Source organism: Cebus imitator, unplaced genomic scaffold, assembly GCF_001604975.1.
Source record: "Cebus imitator isolate Cc_AM_T3 unplaced genomic scaffold, Cebus_imitator-1.0 Scaffold26, whole genome shotgun sequence".
NCBI classification, from domain to species: domain Eukaryota; kingdom Metazoa; phylum Chordata; class Mammalia; order Primates; family Cebidae; genus Cebus; species Cebus imitator.
The window spans coordinates 3,628,339-3,649,126 of NW_016107341.1; the positions used below are offsets into that span (position 1 = coordinate 3,628,339).

Below are 20,788 nucleotides of genomic sequence, written 5' to 3' on the forward strand. Positions count from 1 at the left end.
GGCACATAGCAGTATGTAGAAGCTCTTATTATTTACTATGTATTCTGTGTAATAGGCTCCTTCATATGAATATAGCACAATTTATTTATCCATTCCATGTCAAAGGACATTTGGGTGGTTTCCAGTATTTCATTTTATCAATGTTGCTATGATCATTCTAGTAAACTTCTCCTGATACATGCATGTGGAAAAGCATCCAGGGCATATATATTCAGGGGTAGAGTTGCCAGTGATAGAATATGTTAACATCAAGATAATGCCAAATAGCTTTCCAATGTGGTTATACAAAGTTCCACTTCTTCCATCAGTACATGAATTCCCAATTAACTTAGACTCTCTTACACGTATTCTGCTGTTCAGCTAGATTCCCACATTCCTCAACACTCTTTCCTTGATTCATTTACGTATCTCTGCACCAATACCTTGCTATCTTAGCAACTATACTATTTTTAATTATTTTAGCTTTGTTTGATCATAAGTTTAATAACCCTAGAATCATTTCAGAACACATTGAGTATAAAAATTAGAAAACACAGTGGAAAAATAAAATATTATAATATAATGCCAGATATAATATATACTATAGGAAAATAAAACAACTTAGTAGAGGTCAGACAGTAGAGGTTGGTGAGGAAAGTAGGGTGGTCGGGAAAATATTGTCTAGGGAGGTGGTATTTAAGAAAATAGCAAAATAAAATGCCCACTACCCATTTTTCAAGGCTCAATGACCAATTCTGACAAGTTACACTGCAGAGCTGCAGAAGTAACGTCAGAGTGTGTGCCTCAGGCTGATTTGGAGAACCAGGTCATTGAAACAGATGGACAGGCATTGACTTGCCAGTATGGTGGTTGATGAATCATCTTTGTGACTAGGATAGTAACCTAGATGAAAAAATATTCAATTAATGAGGAGGAAGTAGCAATGATGATGGTAGATGACTACAAGGAGGAAGGTAGCGGTTGGTATGGTTGTGACCAGATGAACTTTAAATCAGCTAGGGTTTTATTATTTTATTTTAAATCTTTATTGAGTAGGTGAGTTTACAGAGGGAAAATTAGTGAGGAGAAGGCAAGTGGTCAGTGAAAATATTTTCCTCACATGTGGGTTTAAAGAAAAAGTCACCGCCATGTCTGGCAGAGAAACAGTGTTCTCAGGGGACAACGTGGTTTTAACCAGAGCAAGAAGGTAAAGGAACTTGAGGGGAGGAGAGAAAGATCAAAGTTGCAGGGATTTTGTTAATGACGTTCCAAAGGATTTTACAGAAGGGTTTGAGGTATTAGAAAGGTGAGGTCGGTTTCGGGGTGGTACAGAGAGCCATATGATGTATGAGTCTAAGTATTTATTGTTGACCTTGGGGTGGGTCGGGTCAATACTTCCCATGGTGACTGTGGTCAACAGGGGTATGTCATGATGGATTAGTGCTGACGATCTCTTTAGGGAAGATAAATAACCTTAAATTTTAACTTCACTTAGAAAATGGAAGCCATCGAGCATGTTGATCCTCACTCTTCCATCACCAAGTCTACTGTTTCTGCATGATGTTTTCCACCTCTTTCCTTGTTATATTGGTGGTACTCTACTCTTTTATAAATGTCACTTTTTAAACACACACTCAGGGTCCAAGCTTTTTGTCCCTTCTTAAAGGTTTGTTATTTTCTATCTTTTCTACATTATTATTTCTTCTTTTTCTCTCTACAAAATCAACAACAAATGTAGGGGTGCTTAATTTCCTTGTGAGTCATGGATTCATTTGGCAGTCTGGCAAAACTAAGTGACCCTTAAATGCATAAAGTAAATATGTAGAATTATAAAGTAAAATATTAAAGTTTTAACTATAAATATTATAAAATGTAGCTATTATGATATTAAAATAGCAATTTATGATATGAAGACATGCACATTCTTTATTAACATATTAAGTAATAAAATCTAGTAACAGGTCTCATGCATAAGGACCTGCATTTCCAATTAATTAGTATTCATAATATTTTGAGATAATTGCAACAACTCTAAAGTAACATTGAAATATATTTTCTCTTGGTAATGAAACTGCAGATACTACTAATACTACTATAGTTTGCTTTCTACATTTATATGATATTATCTGATAGAAATGCCAAATTTCAGTTAGAAGTTAATGATTAATGCAGTAATTAATTTTTTTTTTCTGATTTCTGAAGTGGTGTATTCCCTGAATTCTTTTTTCAGGCGCCAGCTAACACCTCCTGCTCCAGAAAGCATTGTAAATTTTTTGAGTTAAAAATAAATATAAATTTCTCAACTGAGCAAATATAATTTATGATTTACTCTTATCTACCTTCTCAGCCTAATCTCCACTTGTCCACACTAACTCATTTCTAGTCACACCGTTTCTATTTGCTGTTTTATGTAATATATCTTTACACACTCTCTTTCCCTGGAATAATCTTCAAACATATCCAATTTTTAAAAATTGATTTTCTTTCTCTTTAACCTAGATTAGGAGGAGGTTTTCCTTGCCCTTCCTTATTCCAAGGTCTGATTTTGATTCCCATATTGTATTAAAATTGGTTGTTTAGCTGCCAGTTTACTTATAAGAGGGCTCCTTAAGAGCAGGCACTGTGTTATGTTCATCTTTGAAGATGTAATGAAAGAATGAAAGTGTCTATTGCTAATCCAAATATCTTCCACCAATAAATCTCTTCTCTTCACTGTCTGCTTTCTTGCAAATCTTATTGTATTTATTATCACAATCATTTTCAAACTACTTATTGTTTAATTTCAATTAGGTTAATTTTGCCTGGCTTTTACTTTCCCTTATATCCCAAACCACTTATTCACCACCTACCCATTTCTCCTCTGGCAAACAGGGTAAGAATCCTGTTTCACAGTGTGGCAGTAATTGTAACCTTGGCTGCACATTAGTAAACACCTGAGGATTGTGTAAATAATATCTGTGTCGTGGTTCTACCTCTAAACTGATGTGAGCACTAAGTAGTGGTACTTTTTGAAACTCTCCCAGGTGACTGTAATGTGCATGAGGGTTGTGAAATGCTGGGGTATTAAGTATCCTTGCTGGTCCTAGAAATACTGGTCCTATATGTGGCACTAAATAATTGTTTTCTAAATAATAATCAGAACTTATATGAGTAATCACACATAATTTTTCCCATACAATTTTGAAATAGATAGGAATCTATACTTTAATAAACTTATTGTACTGTATTAGTGTTTTGTGATAATGGTTTTGCTTCATAAATTATTTAACTCACTGCATTTCCTAGACCATATGATAATACTCTTTCCCAATGAACTTCTGATCTGCTGTACCTTTGCAACGTTCATGAAAGACCGTAAACACTCACTATAAAATGGAAAACTCAGTGCTGATGCTAAAGCATACTCTTCACTCTAAAACTTCCAATTTAGTAACTCCATTTGCTTTATCTAATGTGAGAACCAACCACCTCCTCAAACAGAATAATAGTTTTTGCATTTTACTCTATCTAAAAGTCTCTAAAATCCCCAGATAATGTAAGACTTCTTAGAATTCTGACTTCAATCAAATTCTGATTTAAAATTCTAAGAAATTGAAAAAAAAAAAAGTGTGGGTATTCTAATGTTGTTATTGCTTTTTGCTTTCTCTAGTGCCCTTCAGTGCAAAAAGAGCTTTGGCCAAACTAAGGAAAACTATTATCTAAGTAAAAACTTAAAGCATCTGAGACTTTCTGATCATAATGTGACAATGTCAGGGCATTGTATGGATAGAATACTCAGAAAGGGAAAAACAAAACATCCTGGTAGACATTTTTCACTTGGTTGACCATAGACTCAACCCAAATCTGCATTTGTCTCTTAAAAAAAAGTGTGTTTATAAACTTTAGAGTCTCTCAATTGGGATAGGGCTTTACCCATTGGCATTCATGGCTATTCATGTTTAAATTGGTATTCCTTTTTCTTGTATTAAAAGAGTCCTCATTAAGTTTTCTTTCACTTACTATAATTTACAATTATTAAATTATAGTTCTGTATTGAGAAAGAACATCCAATCTATTAATAGATAATTTGAAAATAAATGTATATGTTTCTTCTCATACCCTCTGCCCACAATTTATTTATAATTCTTATAATTTAAAGATGCAACCAGAAGAGATAATGACATTTTATTATGTTATTACTAGATTTTCTGGTTAGGAGCTTTCACTCAACAGAATTAAATTTTATTTCCTCATAATGCATAGTTACTTAAACTTCAGTTGCTGGTATAATTTAATTGAACTTAAGTCTAAGAAGATTTTTAAATAGATTCATGTAAAATTAAGTTTTTAAATAGCTAAAAAATAAATTCTTGGAAAATTGAATATGTTCACTATATCAAAAATATATTTAGGGAAATCCAAAAACAAGGTAGTAACTACAAAATATCTTGGTATTTTGTTAGAGCCAGCTCACTATTTACACAACTATTCTGTAATTCAAACAATTCTTTAAAAAAAGAAGTATAGGAAAACATTCCCTGTGACTTTAAAACATTTTAATGCTGTGTGATAGCATTTTCTTTTTTCTTTTTCTAATTTTTTTTTTTTTTTAGACTGAGTTTCACTCTGTCATCTAGGGTAGAGTGCAGTGGTACAATCTTGGCTTACTGCAACTTCTGCCTCCTGGGTTCAAGAGATTCTCCTGCCTTAGCCTCCCAAGTAGCTGGGATTACAAGCGTGTACCACCATGCTCAGCTAATATTTTTTTTAAGTGGAGATAGCGCTTCACTATGTTGGCCAGGCTGGTCTCAAACTGCTGTCTTCAGGTGATCCACCCACTTTGGTCTCCCAAAGTGCTATGATTACGGGTGTGAGCTACTGCGCCCAGCCTGTAATAGCATTTTAAAATAGTGATTGTGATAATATTATGTAGTGAGCTAAAATTAGTATTAACCAAAAATAAAATCCTCTGAATATTATGCATGGTAAGGTTTTCCACATTGCACCTAAAAATGTTGAAAGCATTTTTCTGCTATTTTCTCTTTTCTATGAGCAAAGCTTATTTCCTTACTCATATCCCTCATATTTATTTACATTTACCAAAAAGAAGCACTAGGTCCAGTATATTTGTTTGTATTTTTTTACTGTTTGAAAGTTTGTCTTCTTTCTGATCAATATTTCATTCCTAGAATAATGTACAGTTGACCAACAGTGGTATATTTTTTAACTTTGACAATTAAAGCCAACATGTTAATTTTAGTTTTTTAAAATAAATTATTTTAACTTATTTTAATTTAATTATATTAGAGGACTCTTTGAAGAGAGCAGAGACCAGAGTGTAACAGCAAAGAACATGGATTCTAGAGCCAGATGTTTAGGGCTCTCATCTGAACACTACCTCTTATTAGATGAGTGATTCTGGGTAAATTAGTTCACAGCTCTATTTCTCAGTTCTCTTAACTGTAAGAATAGATAACCATAGTATGTTTCTCGTAGCTTTTGCGAGAAGATAAGGTGAGTTATTAAGTGACTAGAACAGTGCCTGGAACATAGTAAGCACCACCTTAATATTTGCTATCATCATTGTTATTATCGAAACTAGATGATTCTAATGTGCTACCATAGAAAGTGAGGGATAGAAGTATTACATATTTTTAGGGGTTATTTAACTGTGTTCCAGAAACAAATATGGAGAGATGAAGTGTGAAAAAAATGAATAAAACAGTGCCTACCCTAAAATATTTATAACATAATAGGGAAGATATGTAGATATACATGTGCCATAGGTGACACAATTTGAATAGACAATAAAGGTTAAAATAAAATGCTAAGAAAGTATTGGGGTAGTGGTTCCTGGAGAAGATATAATTTAAATAGAATTTTGACTGGCAGTGGGAACAGAGAGAGTAGGGTTAGGAAGGACAGAAATTTTCAAGCAGTATGGAATAAGGACTAATATTTTTGGATGAAGTAAATAGGTGGGTTGGGAGCATGTTAGTGGGAACTGGGTACACAATAAGAATTAAGGATGGAAATGTGGCTCAGACTAGTTCATGAAGAATATTGATTGCAATGCTGTTGAAAGGAACCTTCTAGGCAATGCAGGAGTCACTGGAGGATCCTGAATATGAGCATAAAATAATTAGAATTGTAGTTTAGTGATTACTTTAGCAGCAGCATGATGAATAAATGGATGGAAAATGAGAATAGAGCCATGAAGCCAGTAAGTAGCAGTTAGAATTTAAAACTGGGTACATCTGTATTAAAAGCCATTAGTAAGAACCAGGTTACTGCTTTGAGATCAACTTCCTGTCTCCCAAATCGGCCTTCAGTGTGCCATTAGTTTTGCTAGTTCCGCCTTTTGTTATGAGGTGTTTCTTTCCCCTTGGCTCTTATTCCCTTTGCATGGTTGCACTTTACATTAGTAATGGTTAAGGACTAGTAGAACAATTAGTTGCTGGTGACAGTAATAGAGAAGAACCACTGACTGATATTAGATGTAACTGTACACCCTTTGTTTACTTATTATAGTAAGGGTTGAGAGCTCCAGGAGACTCCAGTATTCAATCACAGGTAACAGATCAGCCTGTCTATGTTCTGCCTGAATCGCCTTTGCAATCTGTACACATTTGATAATTACTAAGACTTCCTAAAGAATAAATCAAAATTACTCTCTGGAAGATATGAATACTTGTTTAATGTATAAAATTTTATATTATTTTTTTCTATTTCATGAAAAGATAAAAATGAATATGTTCATATATAAAAGCCATATTTTAGGCAACTCAGAATATTTCATATTTAGTAATAAACTTGCAGTTTTAGAAACTTTGATCTATAGTTTTTCTCTTTCTAAATTTCAGCTCGTTTTTCTAAAATTATTCTCATTACTATAATTTAAAGCTAAAATTATATCCTATTTTGAATATCTATAGATATTATAATTCTGTTAGATAATTCTGATTATAAAAATATTTATGTTTTTCTCATTTATTCAATTTTATTGTATCAAAAGTGAAAAAGGTTCTTGTATTTTAGAATTCAATTTTTTATTGAGAAGAAAGGCATTTTTGTACCATTTGAATATAAATGTCAGATGGTATTTCACATTAATGATATCAAATGAGTAAATTTTATTTATGCAAAAGGCCATGTATCAGGCTACAAATGTTTGTGTGTAGTTATCATATTTTTCTAGTTCAAATGCTTAGGAGAATAAGCTTTTAAAGTACAAATTTTGTCTATAGTTCAAAAGATTATAATTCTAGTATACAAACTACTTGAATAATGACAGTCACCATAATTAAGTATAAAGGCATAAACACTGTGACAGATAATGTGTGTCAGGTGAAAGATTATCATTTACAAACCATTAAGGTTTGAATGTGTTATATTCAAAATATATTTTCATGTTTTTAATAATATTCATAGGATCTATAATTAAGATGTAAGTTGATGGACACTGGTGCCATACATAGAGGTAAATATAGAAAGAAAACCCCAAATATAGGCAAACATTTTTCATTAGGATAATAGGAAGAGAGTATAAGATAAAATTATAGAGTCTTAGTCACTTAAATATATTCTATGAAGACAGACATATTAACTGGGTTGTTTTATTTATTCTTTTAAAATAAAAAGATAATTTAATTTTTAGACAGTTAAAAACTATTTCATATTCATTAGTTTGTTTGAACTCTCTGAAATCTGAGTGTCATAACATCTTTTAACCATAAGCTGTTAAATCCTTAATTCTGGTGTAATTATGTGACTCAATAGGTAGTCCAGAAAAAAATTACTTTGGAATTTAATTTATACTTTATTTTATTTTTCTCTGTTGAGATATGCAAGAACAGTAAATGGCTTGTTAATTTGCAGTGGAATGATTAAATTATATTGTAGGGGTATTGTGATGAAATGATGTGTATTTAACCTTTTGCTTTTTGTGTCCTTTTTGGTACAGAGATTTTGGAAATCACATTACACCCTGTTGTTTAACTGCCTTTAAAAATGTTTTGTGCAGAACAAATATCTTAATTTTATGGGTTTTTGTTGATGCTAAACTCTGGAGCAGAACCAAGAGGCATCCTGACTGCCAAAGCAAATGAAGAAAATTATTTCCCTTACTAGCTTGGCAGAACATTTTTACATGATGGCTTTAAAAAATAACTTTCCATTTCCAGTGAGGCCTTTCTTTGCCAGATATTGTCACCTCAATTAATGTCTGGATGCAGTCCTGAGCCTATTAAACTGTTTTAAAATACTAAATAAACCAAAACAACAACAATAAAACTTTAGTAAACCTACATTTCTGTTGTTCCTTTGGAGGGTCCCCATGTGTTGAACTTTACTGTGGCGAGTGTTCATGTTTATCTTCTGTCTCTCTTCCATCTACTCAGAGTGATCAGTTCAACATCTGTTTATCTTTCCTCAGAAATCCTACAAGTCTTTCAGAGCTTTGATTATTGCCAACAGCCTACAGTATTTCCTTCCTTATTAAACTGGAAAATTTTACTTGTTTTATTCACTTAACACATTACAGCATTTTCATGTCAACGAACCTGATGTCTCAAACTTTACTGTAATCTCCTTTGACACATTGACTTTACTAAGAATGTAATAAAAGGCATATTGACTGATACAAGCCAATCAACAGAAGTTGAAAAGCAGAGACTGTGCTTAAGGCATTATCTCAGATAGGCACTGTTAGGGAGACAGAAATAAGTCACTGCCTTGCCCTCTATAATTTATAGCCTAGTAAGAGAGCTAAAATTAAGTACACAAATCTTTGTTGTTCTAGATAGAGAAAATAAGAACACTATGAGGTATCAAAGGAATGAGAAACACTATCTGTTGAAAAAATATCAGCAAAGATTTTGTTGTGAAACTCTTTGGGAAATTTGCCTGCAAGAATAGTTTTGTTATTATTACAGCAATTGCCATTATTAGTTTTGCTGCTATGAACAATGCATGTTCTGGCAATCCTAGAAAAGCCATTATTGTCTTCACCATCACATAATATCTTATCTTTGTGACAAAAACTGTGAAGGGTCTGAGATTTTATCTCATTCTCAAGACAGGTTAGGCTGTCACAGTTTCATAGATGCTGTCAGAAAACATTAGATGCTTGGGTCAGAGACAAAAGACTCTATTACTCATGGCACAGCAGGCAGCAAGAGCTTCATGTTTCCATCAGTGTCCTTGTCCCTCCAGTCCTGCAGGGGGTGATGCCTGGCAGCCTAGGTAGACACTGAACTCAATGGATTTGTGTCACATCTGAGGGACCCCAAGCTTAGGAAACTCCCAATCCTATGGGGGAGCTGTTAGCAAAACTGTCTAAACTTTGTCTAGAGAGATATATAATCTTTACTATACTGGTCAGGAAATAAATTTTCCATTTGCCCTGGAGGGAGATTCTATCTCCTTCTTTTCAGACTATTTGAAAAGATAATCTGGAACAAAAGCTGTCAAAAGATGTATAGAAATGCTATAGAGAATTAACCCCTTCATAGTGTGTTTAACTGGAAATGATCATCATGAAGCTATTATTTAAGGGAATACAGAATAATATGTTGTAAAACTAAGTTTAAAGAAGCGTTCATTTTACATAATAATGAAAAATGAGTAAGAAGGGATGCTAATATTGTAAAAAGAAGCAGAGCCCTGTATCTCATAAGTTATGTTATGAACATAATGCATTATTCTGAATTATGGATGAGGTATTATCTAATCTCATCATATTGATAAGGGAATTAGTAATGAAAATCTTTCCTTATAGATGATCCTAAAATGAATTTGTATTTTATTATATATAATAAATATATGTATTTTTATATATATTCTGTATATACATGCAAATGTTCTACCATGTCCATTTGAATAATTTATACATCCACAGTAAACTAATAATTCCCAAATCAAATTAAACCTCAAATTAGAATGAGTCTTAGAAATTATTTCTTAAAATCTATCCCTCAGTGTTCACTGCAAGAATGGTTTTTCAAAATAATAGATCAGGTAAAGTTTATAAACTCTGCAGCTTCACTTCTAGGATTTGCCCTATAGTGGGGTCAGTGACTCTCCTCAGGCTCATGCAAGGCTGCACTATAACCTGACACTGACCAATATGTTTCCTAAGTCATACATGACCCATGGATGGAGTCATTGCTAACATCAACATCTATTCTAGGATTTTATGTGTGTGCTTTTTGCTTTAGGGTTGGTTTTCTTTCATATCACCTTTTTTTCTGTTTATCTTTTCTTGTGTTGCAACATCAAAAACAAAACTGTGTTTTCCCTTAAAGTTTATATGTCAAAACTGCGTTTTCCTTTAAAAGTTTATACACTGCACTGTGGAAATTAAAGAATACCTGATGTTAAATATTGTTGGTAAAAAAACTGTTTGGGGCTCATTTTACCAATGAATAAGAATATCAATGTAATATTTTATACCTATAATTCAAACCATAGAGGGCTTATTTCTAAGATCATAAATCAAATCATATAGCATTTATCATTATAAAATGCTATTGTCACCACTTTTATAAATTCCCAATATTACTTATGTATCAGAAACTGAATTTGACTATATAATATATAAGTTAAGTGACAAGGCTCTTTCAATTCTGGGATATAAATGCCTTACCTGATATTTTATGGGGCATGACTTAAAAAAAAAAAAAAAGCCTGTCTTTTTTTTTTTAATTGAGAAGGAATCTCACTCTGTCATCCAGGCTGGAGTGCAGTGGTGGGATCTTGGCTCACTACAACCTCTGTTTTCTGGGCTCAAGCAATTCTCCTGCCTCAGCCTTCCAGGGAGCTGGGACTAAGGGTGCACAGCACCATGCCTGGCTAGTTTTTGTATTTTTAGTAGAGACAGGGTTTCACTATGTTGGTCAGGCTGGTCTTGAACTCCTGACCTCAGATAATCCACCCTCCTCAGCCTCCCAAAGTGCTGGGATTACAGGCATGAGCCAGTACACCTGTCCTAAAAAAAAGCTTAAGTCTTGAACATATTTAGGAATCAAACATAAATGTTAGATTTTAGAAACTAAAATGCCTATAGGAATCATGTAAAACAAAAGTCTGAAGCAAATCAGAATATCTGTCCCATTTCAACTCCAGAGGAATGTTGCCACACAGGAATGCATGCCTAGTGTTGTATTTCTTTATATTTTTCTAGGGAAATCAGAAATGTGGATTTTTATGCAAGATTTTTAAATTTTTAAACATTGGGTCCTAACTTTAATTATAATTTGACACTAAGTAAAAAAATACCACCAATCAGAAACATCTAATATTTTGTTCCATAATCAGAATGTCTTTCCAGGCTGACAGAGCATAAGCTGGCATGGTGATGGTTAGAGGAAGGGGAGGCATAAGATAATAGAGGCTTTAAGGGAACAAACTGCTATATACAGGAGGAGTCTGTCTTACCGTCATAGACCTAGCAATATAGTCTAACAGCACTGAACATTGATGCTGGACTGGAAAAGGCTGTATCTGAATCATTCTCAACCAAGGCCTCTGAAGGCTCTTAAGCATCCTGAGGAGAAAGAGGTGGTTTGTAAAAATGTTAATATCTTGAGCCATGCTACTTGGCTGTGCTATTTTAACTCCTTCAACAAAATGTTCACTTGACAATGAAAAGTGATTTCCTACAAAAGAGAAGGGAATCAGAAAAATTCTTAGGTAGCCTGGTGTATTATTAGTCCATTTTCATACTGCTATAAAGAACTACTGATACTGGATAATTTATAAAGGAGAGATGTTTAATTGACTCATAGTTCAGCATGAGCAGGGAGGCCTCAGAAAACATACAGTCATGGTGGAAGGTGAAGGGGAAGTTGAGCACCTTCTTCACAAGGTAGCAGGAAGGAGAAGTGCTGAGCCAAGGGGGAAGAGCCTCTTAGGAAACCATCAGATCTTGTGAGCACTCACTAACACAAGAATGGCATGGGGGAAACTGCTTCCATGATTCAATTATCTCCACCTGGTTTCTCTCTTGATAAATGGGAATTATGGGGATAAAATTCAAGATGAGATTTGGCTGGAGACACATAGCCTAATCATATCACGTGGCTTCAATGGAGGCAATTACTGCAGAGTGTTTTGGTGAGAACCAACATCCCTCAAAGATAAAATCCATCATCATCTGACCAAGTGAGCCCATAAAATTGATACAGTAGCATGAGATGGTGCTCCCCTGGAATTCTGGGAAAACTTAAAAAAGGAGGTGGACTAAGCTTCTTCATTTTGGTGAGTAAAGTTGATTGATCCAGCAGATGTGGTGATAAACAATATTAACTAGGAGACTTAAGCTCTTGAGGCACAAAAAAGTTTTGGGAACTGAGCAGTTGCTACAGTTACTTGAATGGATCACATTCCTTTGTTTCATCTGCAATAAACCCGTACATTTATTGAGATGTGGGATTGCACAGATAAATATGAATTTTTGAAAGAATTTCCCTAAAAGCATCTCTTTGATAAAGTTGTAGTAAGGATTAAATTACATATTGTATTTAAAGCACTTGGCACAAAAATTGGAAAAGTAGATAATGCCAAGCGAGGGCATGGGGGTATGGATTGCTGGTATAGACTTGTAGTCATTTCGGAGAGAAATCTGGTACTACATTCACAGATGCAATACTTACTTGCCCTAGGACCCAGTAATTCTTCTCTTGGGTACACATACCAACGATATTCCTACACAGATCTGAAAAGGTCACGTACAATAAGGTAACAATTTGATGTGATGGAGACTTGGAAGCAATCTGGGCATCCATCACTGGGAGAGTTGATAAGAAAATGTGGGGGATCCACACCTTAACATTATAAAACATTCAGAAATAGCAGGCTATATGTGTGCGTAGGACTATTGAGGGACCTCAAAAACCCAGTTCTTAGTCAAAAAGGCAGGAAAGAGATGAGATTTAAATTCAATACTGTTTACATAAATTAGAAATATATGCACAAAAAATAATATACACTTTATAAGAATACATACAAACAAATAAGGTACCTGGTAACAGGATATAATAGTTGCCTCCTGGGGAGATGGAAATAAAACATGGAGTGGGGAAAAGGAAATAAATAATTAACTAAAATAAAAGAGGGACGTTTTAAGAGTGTTGATGAAAACGAATCATGAATTTAGTGGTATAACAAACCCAAACCTCTGCACATAAGTTGTGAAGGAAAAAATAAAGTTCTTAACACAATGCTTGACACACAGTACAATTTTACAGAGTCAGCAAAAAGAGGACCAAAAGGAGTCTGAGAAAAGAAAAGGAAAAAGTGATAAAGAAAACAATTTGTTTCAAAAAAAATAATTAAGTTTTGCAATTAGAAATGCGTGGAACCAGTTAACAAGTATAATTGATTTCTGCCTATGGTCTCAGCAACGTGCTAAATACTATTAGAGGTGAAAAAGAAAGATTTGACATATTCTCCTCATTAGAGAATAATCAAACAAAATACAATGCAAACTTTCTGAAATCCAGCTGGAACCTGGTAGAGTTAAACAATGTTTTTAAAAAAATAATCAAAGACCTCGTGATCCGCCGGCCTCAGCCCCCCAGAGTGCCAGGATTATAGGCGTGAGCCACGGCGCCGGGCCTATCAACATGGTGAAACCCCCATCTTTACTAAAAATACAAAAATTAGCCAGGCACGGGGGCACGTGCCTATAATCCCTGCTACTTAGGAGGTTAAGGCGGTTAAGGCAGGAGAATTGCTTGAACCTGGGAGGCGGGAGTTGCAGTGAGCTGAGATCGTGCCACTGCACTCCAGCCTGGGTGAGTGAGAGTCTGTCTCAAAAAAAAAAAATCGAAGATACAGTGTGGCGTATTACTGGGTGATACATTATAAGTCAGCATTTAATGAGTCATTCATCCCTTAATCATTGTATGCAGCAAACATTACGGAGAGCCCACCACACAGCAAGTTCTGTGGTAAGTAGTAAAAACACAAGAAACTGCAGGAAGTCCCTGAATTGGAGGAGCAGTCAGGTTTAATATGGGAAAGGGTTGGTTAAGTCATGGCTGATCTCTGAAGGGCCAAGACTTGAGGTGAGCCTTCAAAAATACTTTTTTTTTTTTTAAAAGGTTTATCATAAACTAAAAGCCTAGTGATAACATGAACAAAATAAAGCCCCAGAAAATGAACAAAATGGAAATGTTTTGAACTGTAAAAGAGAGTGAAATGGTTTTCAGTGTGGTTTATTTTTATATGCAGTTGCCATAATAGTACATTATCTTTTGTTTTAGATACACTGGCCTAATACAGCTCTAAAAATAGAAGAATGCATGATGAAAGGAAAAGATGTGGTAAGTATTATTCATTGTAAATTAAACAAATCATCAATTATATCACTAGTCAACCACAAAGAACTGAATCACTGAATTTTTATTTGCTCTTATGAAAAAAAGCATGTATGCAATTTGGTTCATGAAGAAAGTATGTATATCATATAAAACACATAATTATGTAAAATTAATTTCAATGCAGTTAAAGAAAGCAGAGATGCCACTGAGATTTCGGTTTTTATTTTGTTTTTTAATATCTTAATCAACTTGGGTTTATAAATTCCTTACGCTAATGCTTATTTCCCATGTATCTGGCAGAAAAATAATTGCAGATAACTTTTTCTGGGAACAGTTAAGCACATTCTTTGTGAGATTTCATCTTATGTTGTTTAGCAAATTAGAAGTGAATGAAGAAACAAAAAAAGAACAAAAATTTGAGAGAGGCAAAAAACATATTTTATCTATTCTTAAATGTTTTCAGGGTCTCTTCTACTTTAAGAAGCAATATTCTCTCTTTTTGTGGTCTCCCTGCTGTGTGTGAGTGGCAAAATGCTGTGTATCAGCATCCCCGACACAGTCCCTAACACACTAAGACGTCCCTGATAGGACTTTCACTTGCAGGCGGTGGCTAGCTGATCTTGTGACACAAATGCACCCTGGAGGAAGGCCTGGACATCTGCCTGTGAAAGTGAAATTATCTTTTTTTTTTTTTTTTTTCAGTAAGAAAAAAGAATACTCTGTAAATGACTAACACACATTATGCCAACTCCTCATTCTCTGTAGCAGCTGGGTCACAGCCAAGGAGTGAGTCAACACATTCCTGTTGCCTTAGCCCACAGCGTGATGCTGACTAATTCAACATACTCTTAGGCCATGTCAATCTAAGTTCAGCTGAGCCAAAATATGGACTCATAGGCTCACTCTCAGATGTGATGGTGAGTCAAGGGAGGAAAAGCAGGTGCTTATAGAAATAAACGACAGATATTTTCACCATGCCTGAATGATCAGATTCTACCAAATATATGGATCACCCAAAACATAACATAACACGTGAATGCAAACTTGAAGAAATAAATATACCTGTGTGCCTTGGATAATCAGTTCAATAGTGCACTTCTTGCCAAGAGCATACTATTGTGTCAGTCACAATAGTATGTAATATATATAATATAATATAGTAATTTTATCGTAGTCTTATAGTCTTACAATAAATATAGTAATCTTATCATAGTCTTAAAACAAAATGTTATTTTTATTGTTTAAAAATTCTCTTTGAAAGTGCTTTATGTGAATTTGTGAGTATGAGAATATAAGACTTACTTTCCAAAACATTAACGTTTTGTTTGCTCTAAAGACTGCATGTTTTGGGAGGCTGAGACAGGCAGATGGCTTGAGCCCAAGAGTTTGAGACTAGCCTGGGCAACATTGAACAACCCCATCTCAACAAAAGATACAAAAAGATCAGCCGGGCATGGTGGCACATGCCTGTAGTTCCAACTACTCCAGAGGCTGGGGTAGGAGGATTACTTGATCCCTGGAAGGCAAGGCCACAGTGAGCCAAGGTCACACAACTACATTCCAGCCTGGGCAAAAGAGTGAGACCCTGTGGTGGGGAAAAAAAAAAAAGACTGCATGTTTGTGTATGAATAACTATGCTTTTTCTAATTATTAGTTTTAATGACTTTATGCTGATTCATTGTTTATATACTGTACTTAAAAAACGGCATTGGGAATAAATTAGTTGGTGGAACATATTGCCATGCAAATTTTTACACGTGAAAACATTTCTGAATAGTGCTTTTTTATTCCTCAATTGCAAACTAGGATACATGAAAAATAATGCACTCTAATTATAAAATGTAATTTATACATCACTGCTAACTTAAATATGTTTCAGTCACCCCAGTTTCTTTTCCAAGTTCTTGTCCTCTTTTTGTCTACCCCTCTTGCTTCCTTTACTCAACAGAAATGTGTGGTGAAACATGAGATTTTTAGGTCTAGGAAAAACAAACATCAAAAAGGGCTAAACATGTTTATTATACTAATAGATTATTTTCTTTTTCTTCCTGCTTTAGGGTGAATGTGCAAATTATGTTCGAGTTTTGCATCACTATAATAAGACACACCTTCTGACCTGTAGTACTGGAGGTTTTGAGCCACTTTGTGCCTTTATCAGAGTTGGATATCATTTGGAGGTAAGATGTTTCATTCATTGCTATCAATAAAAATAATGCTTAAGACAACCTTGTTCTCAGAGAAAGACTGTAGCATTTCTTCCCAAGAAAGATAAAAGCATTTGTGATGTACTGAATCAGTTTGCTTGAGACAGAGAAATAATCTTTCTTGGTCTTTAAAATTATTGTCAGGTACAAAATCTATGAACCAATTAATTCTCTATGTACTCATTCACTGAACAATTTTATTTGCTTAATTTGCCCACTTAAGAACATCTCTTAATATCAAACTGTGTTCTTTATTATATTAATATTTTCATTAGTTTAACCACCAGACTGGAATATGTATATGTGTGTGTGTGTGTGTGTGTGTGTGTGTGTGCGTGCGTGTGTGTATAATTTACATAAATATATTTTACAAGGAACATGACTTTTCGATTCTGTAATTACTTTCTCATAGTCAGGTGAGGTAAGGAATACAGGAGAAAGGAAGATTTCAAACAGAGTTAAGATAAATATTACTTGGTGCCAGTTGTACATCTCCCGCTAACATTTTGCCACTAGGTGATAGTGCATAATAAAAGCAAATCCCAACTGAATCCTGCCACACATATAATATTTACCAGCAAGCAGGCTCAAAGATAAGTCCTATAACCTATTCCTGTAAGCTGGGCGAATCCCAACTCTCATTAATTTTAGGTACATTTTGAAGCACTCTATATCACCATTTTACCTTGAAGCATATGAAACAATATGCTCATATAGAATCTATTATTTTTCATCTACACTGGAAGGCAGAGTCCTACATTACGACAAGGCACAGATAAAATAGAGGTCTAGATATTCTGTTGTTAAGCAGCTGGACTCATGATTCTTATATTCCACTTATGAAAGAGCAGCAGTGGCCATAAAATATTAATATTTCAAGCCACCACATACAAAAGTAGTTTCACTACTAAAATATTATTTCTGATATTCCTTATACTAATTAACACTCGGGTGCAAATATAATTCAACGTATTTGAAGTTCTTAATAGCTGCCCCTGGAAATTGCCTGTGATTTAACTACTTCAGCTGTTAACTATCTATGTAGGGAGCGTTTATGATTTGCATATTCTAAATGTTAACTAACCACCCCTAATTATAGATTAAATTAAGTAACATGCACAAATACATCATATAGTATTTATTGAATTATTTTAAATAAACAATGTAGATATAATAGAAGAACTTTAGACAGAGGTAGAAGGTAAATCAGGCCACTGCAAGGTCAGAATATATACATGTATATAAACATACAAAGTATACATATGTATATACATGTGTGTATGTGTATACAATCAGAATATATGCCTCTTGTAGTGCAAATCTTCTAGCAGCAAAATCAGTTTCATTTATTTGAAGATGCTTATGTTTCACCTTTATTTTTAAAGAATTTTCCTTGGTTATAGAATTCTGGGTTAATAGTTGCTTTGGTTTTGTTTTCTTCTTTCAGCATCTCAAAACTGCTTTGTCTTCTAATCTCTTTCTAATGTAAAGTAAAGCTTTATTCCTATTGATATTTTCTTTTTAAAATAGGTTTATCTTTTAGGATTTTGTCTTTGCCATTGCTTTTCAACAGTTTCTGTAGTGTGACTTTAGGTGCGTAGGAGTGGGAGGGTTCAGTATCTGTATTTCTTAGGATACTGAAATTCTTGGATACATAATGTTATTTTTTTCATCTAATTTGGTAAATTTTGGCCATTATTTCTTGAAGTAATATTTCTCCATTTACCCATGCCTCTCCTTCAGAGATTTCAAAATATATGTATTACATATGGCATATATATATAAAATATATATGCATACATATAATTGTGTATATATAATTATATATATATATATATATTTGTTATACTTCTAGGCATTGACCTAAGACATACAGAACATGTTTATTCAACTTTTTTTTTCTCTACTTTTCAGATTGGAAAAATTCAATTGATTTATATTCAAATTAGTGTACTCTTTCTCCTGACATCTCCAATGTGCTATTAAGCTCACCCCATTGGCTGTCCCATACAGAACAGCATTTACTTGAAAGGTGTATTAGTCCATGTAAACTTACAATGGGCAGTAGCCACTTTTTTCACCTTTCCAGTCACTGCCTTTTATTTGCTTGCACATACAGTTCAGGTGTCTGACAGGGATTTTTGAAGATGGTTTATAAGGGTACATACCATAGCTTCTAGATATCACCCCTCACTTTTCTGCTTGGTTCTAGCCATTCCTTTCCACATGAATTAAGGGGTTTCCTCAAGTGAAAAATCTGTCTAGTCTTTGTCTATTCTTAATTGATCTCCGGTGTCTTCAAGCAGTATTTTTTTTTAATAAATAAATATATATATACATAGATATACATATAGTTTATTGTTATTTTCTTTGAAAGATTTGTCCAATATAAGATACATTATCATTAGCAGAACAGGAACTTGGTGTACTTCAACTTCATGCACATGATATTCAATAATTTTATCTCACATAATTATCTAAATAATAATTCTTGAAATATTTGAGTCACGTTAGAATCTTTAATTATGACTGAATATTATTTCAAATTCTAACACTTGAATGTTTATATGATTGAAATAATTATCCAAATATCAGATATGATATATTTTGAAAAAATATATATTTATATGTCACGAGGAACTGGTGACCATCCCATAATAAAAGCAATATGAGATTTATCCCCAAAACACCAATTAAAGGCTTAATGCGGTTTTACATGAGGGAATGAAAAGTTACAAATCATTTAAGCAAGGAGAATCCTTTGATTAAGCAGCTAAGAGCAGGGATGTATGGAATCAGTTTGTTGACATTTATGTTCCTTAGAGAACAGCAGGAGATCAAGCTGGGACAAGTTGGTGGAAGATTTTAGTACTAGACATTGTCCTTCTGTGTTATTCTAAAGACAGCATAGAGACTGTGAAGGACTTTTGAACAGAGTATTTGATTGACAGGACATTCATAATATTTAAGATTGATTCAAGCAGGGAGAGATGAAAAGTAGAGAGCAATTTAAGGAGGCTATTACATGATCTTTATGAGAGATCATAAAGGTATTTAACACTTGTTGCAATAGCAAAGAAAAGGAAGTGTTGAACTCAAGTAAAAAGCTGCTCAGCAGGAGAGTTTCTATAACTCAGCATTTTATCTGATGTCAAAGATTAAAGGGAATTAAAAAGCAATTCTAATTTTATTTCTTGCTGATTGGGAAGAAATGCAAAGTTCTTAACAGCAAGAGAGAGCTATGGAAGTGAGTAGGTTTTTGTAAGACCCTAACAGATATCCAGCATTTCCGTTTTAATTTTTTCATTTTCACTTATGGTGATTTCAATGATTGAGTCTGGAGGCAGGAGAGGGTGTTATCAGAATAGATTGAATTATTAAACCCTGGGGAGCAGTTAATAGTCTCCTCTGAAAAAGTCTTTCTTCTCTCTCTTTCTCATTCTGCTCTCTTGTCTTCTCTCTCTCTCACTTTCCCAAAATAACTTGAAAAGTGCCATTATTTAGGTGCTGGTAGAATGTCTAGGGAGTATCAATATAAACAGAGAATGAGCAGTCAAAGAAAGATTAGATATAAGGCAAATCAGGTTAGTGCAAAATCAGAATTACATTAAGAAAAGTTTTTAAATGATAGTTAATATTATCAATGGTACAGTTTTAATAAGGGGATAAATAATAAAGGAGATTATTGGATAGTGATACAATAAATGCATTAATATCAATTTAATCAAGAAATAGAGTTGTGGCTGGGCATGGTGGCTCACACCTGTAATTCCAGCATTTTGGGAGGCTGAGACAGGCAGATTGCCTGAGGTCAGGAGTTAGAGACCAGCCTGGCCAACATGGTGAAACCCTGCCTCTACTAAAAATACGAAAATTAGCCAGTTGTGGTGGCAGGCACCTGTAATCCCAGCTATTTGGGAGGCTGAGGCAGAAGAATACCCTAAGGGGTGAAGGTCGCAGTGAGCTAAGATCTTGGCATTGTACTCCAGCCTGGGCGACAAGAGCAAGACTCTGTGTCAAAAAAAAAAAGAAAAAAGAAAAAAAGAAATAGAGTGGTTAAAGAAAGTAAATATGGGGAAGGACATATTTACTGAATATGTGCTGAAAGAAGAGTTTTCTTAGAATAGCAGAGAGAAAACCTAAATTATTTATTTTTTTGCTGTAGGCATTGTCAATGAGCTTTTGATTTTGCATCCTACTTGATCGCTTTGTTTTTATTGGGGGATTTCATGGAGAATAAAATGAATGCCTCTGCTCCTATTCTCTCCAAAGTCTCAGTGTGGTTTTTTTTTTTTTTTTTTT

General features: G+C 34.1%; 1 protein-coding gene across 1 annotated transcript in view; it reads left to right on the forward strand.

The window, feature by feature from the left end:
- The window catches only part of SEMA3E (semaphorin 3E), a 285,375-nt gene that overhangs the window by 161,106 nt on the left and 103,481 nt on the right, over positions 1–20,788 (forward strand). Inside the window, exons 3-4 of the mRNA XM_017523091.2 lie at positions 14,226–14,285; positions 16,340–16,459. Of these exons, the coding sequence (XP_017378580.1) occupies positions 14,226–14,285; positions 16,340–16,459 (180 nt within the window). The remainder of the gene's footprint in view (positions 1–14,225; positions 14,286–16,339; positions 16,460–20,788) is intronic.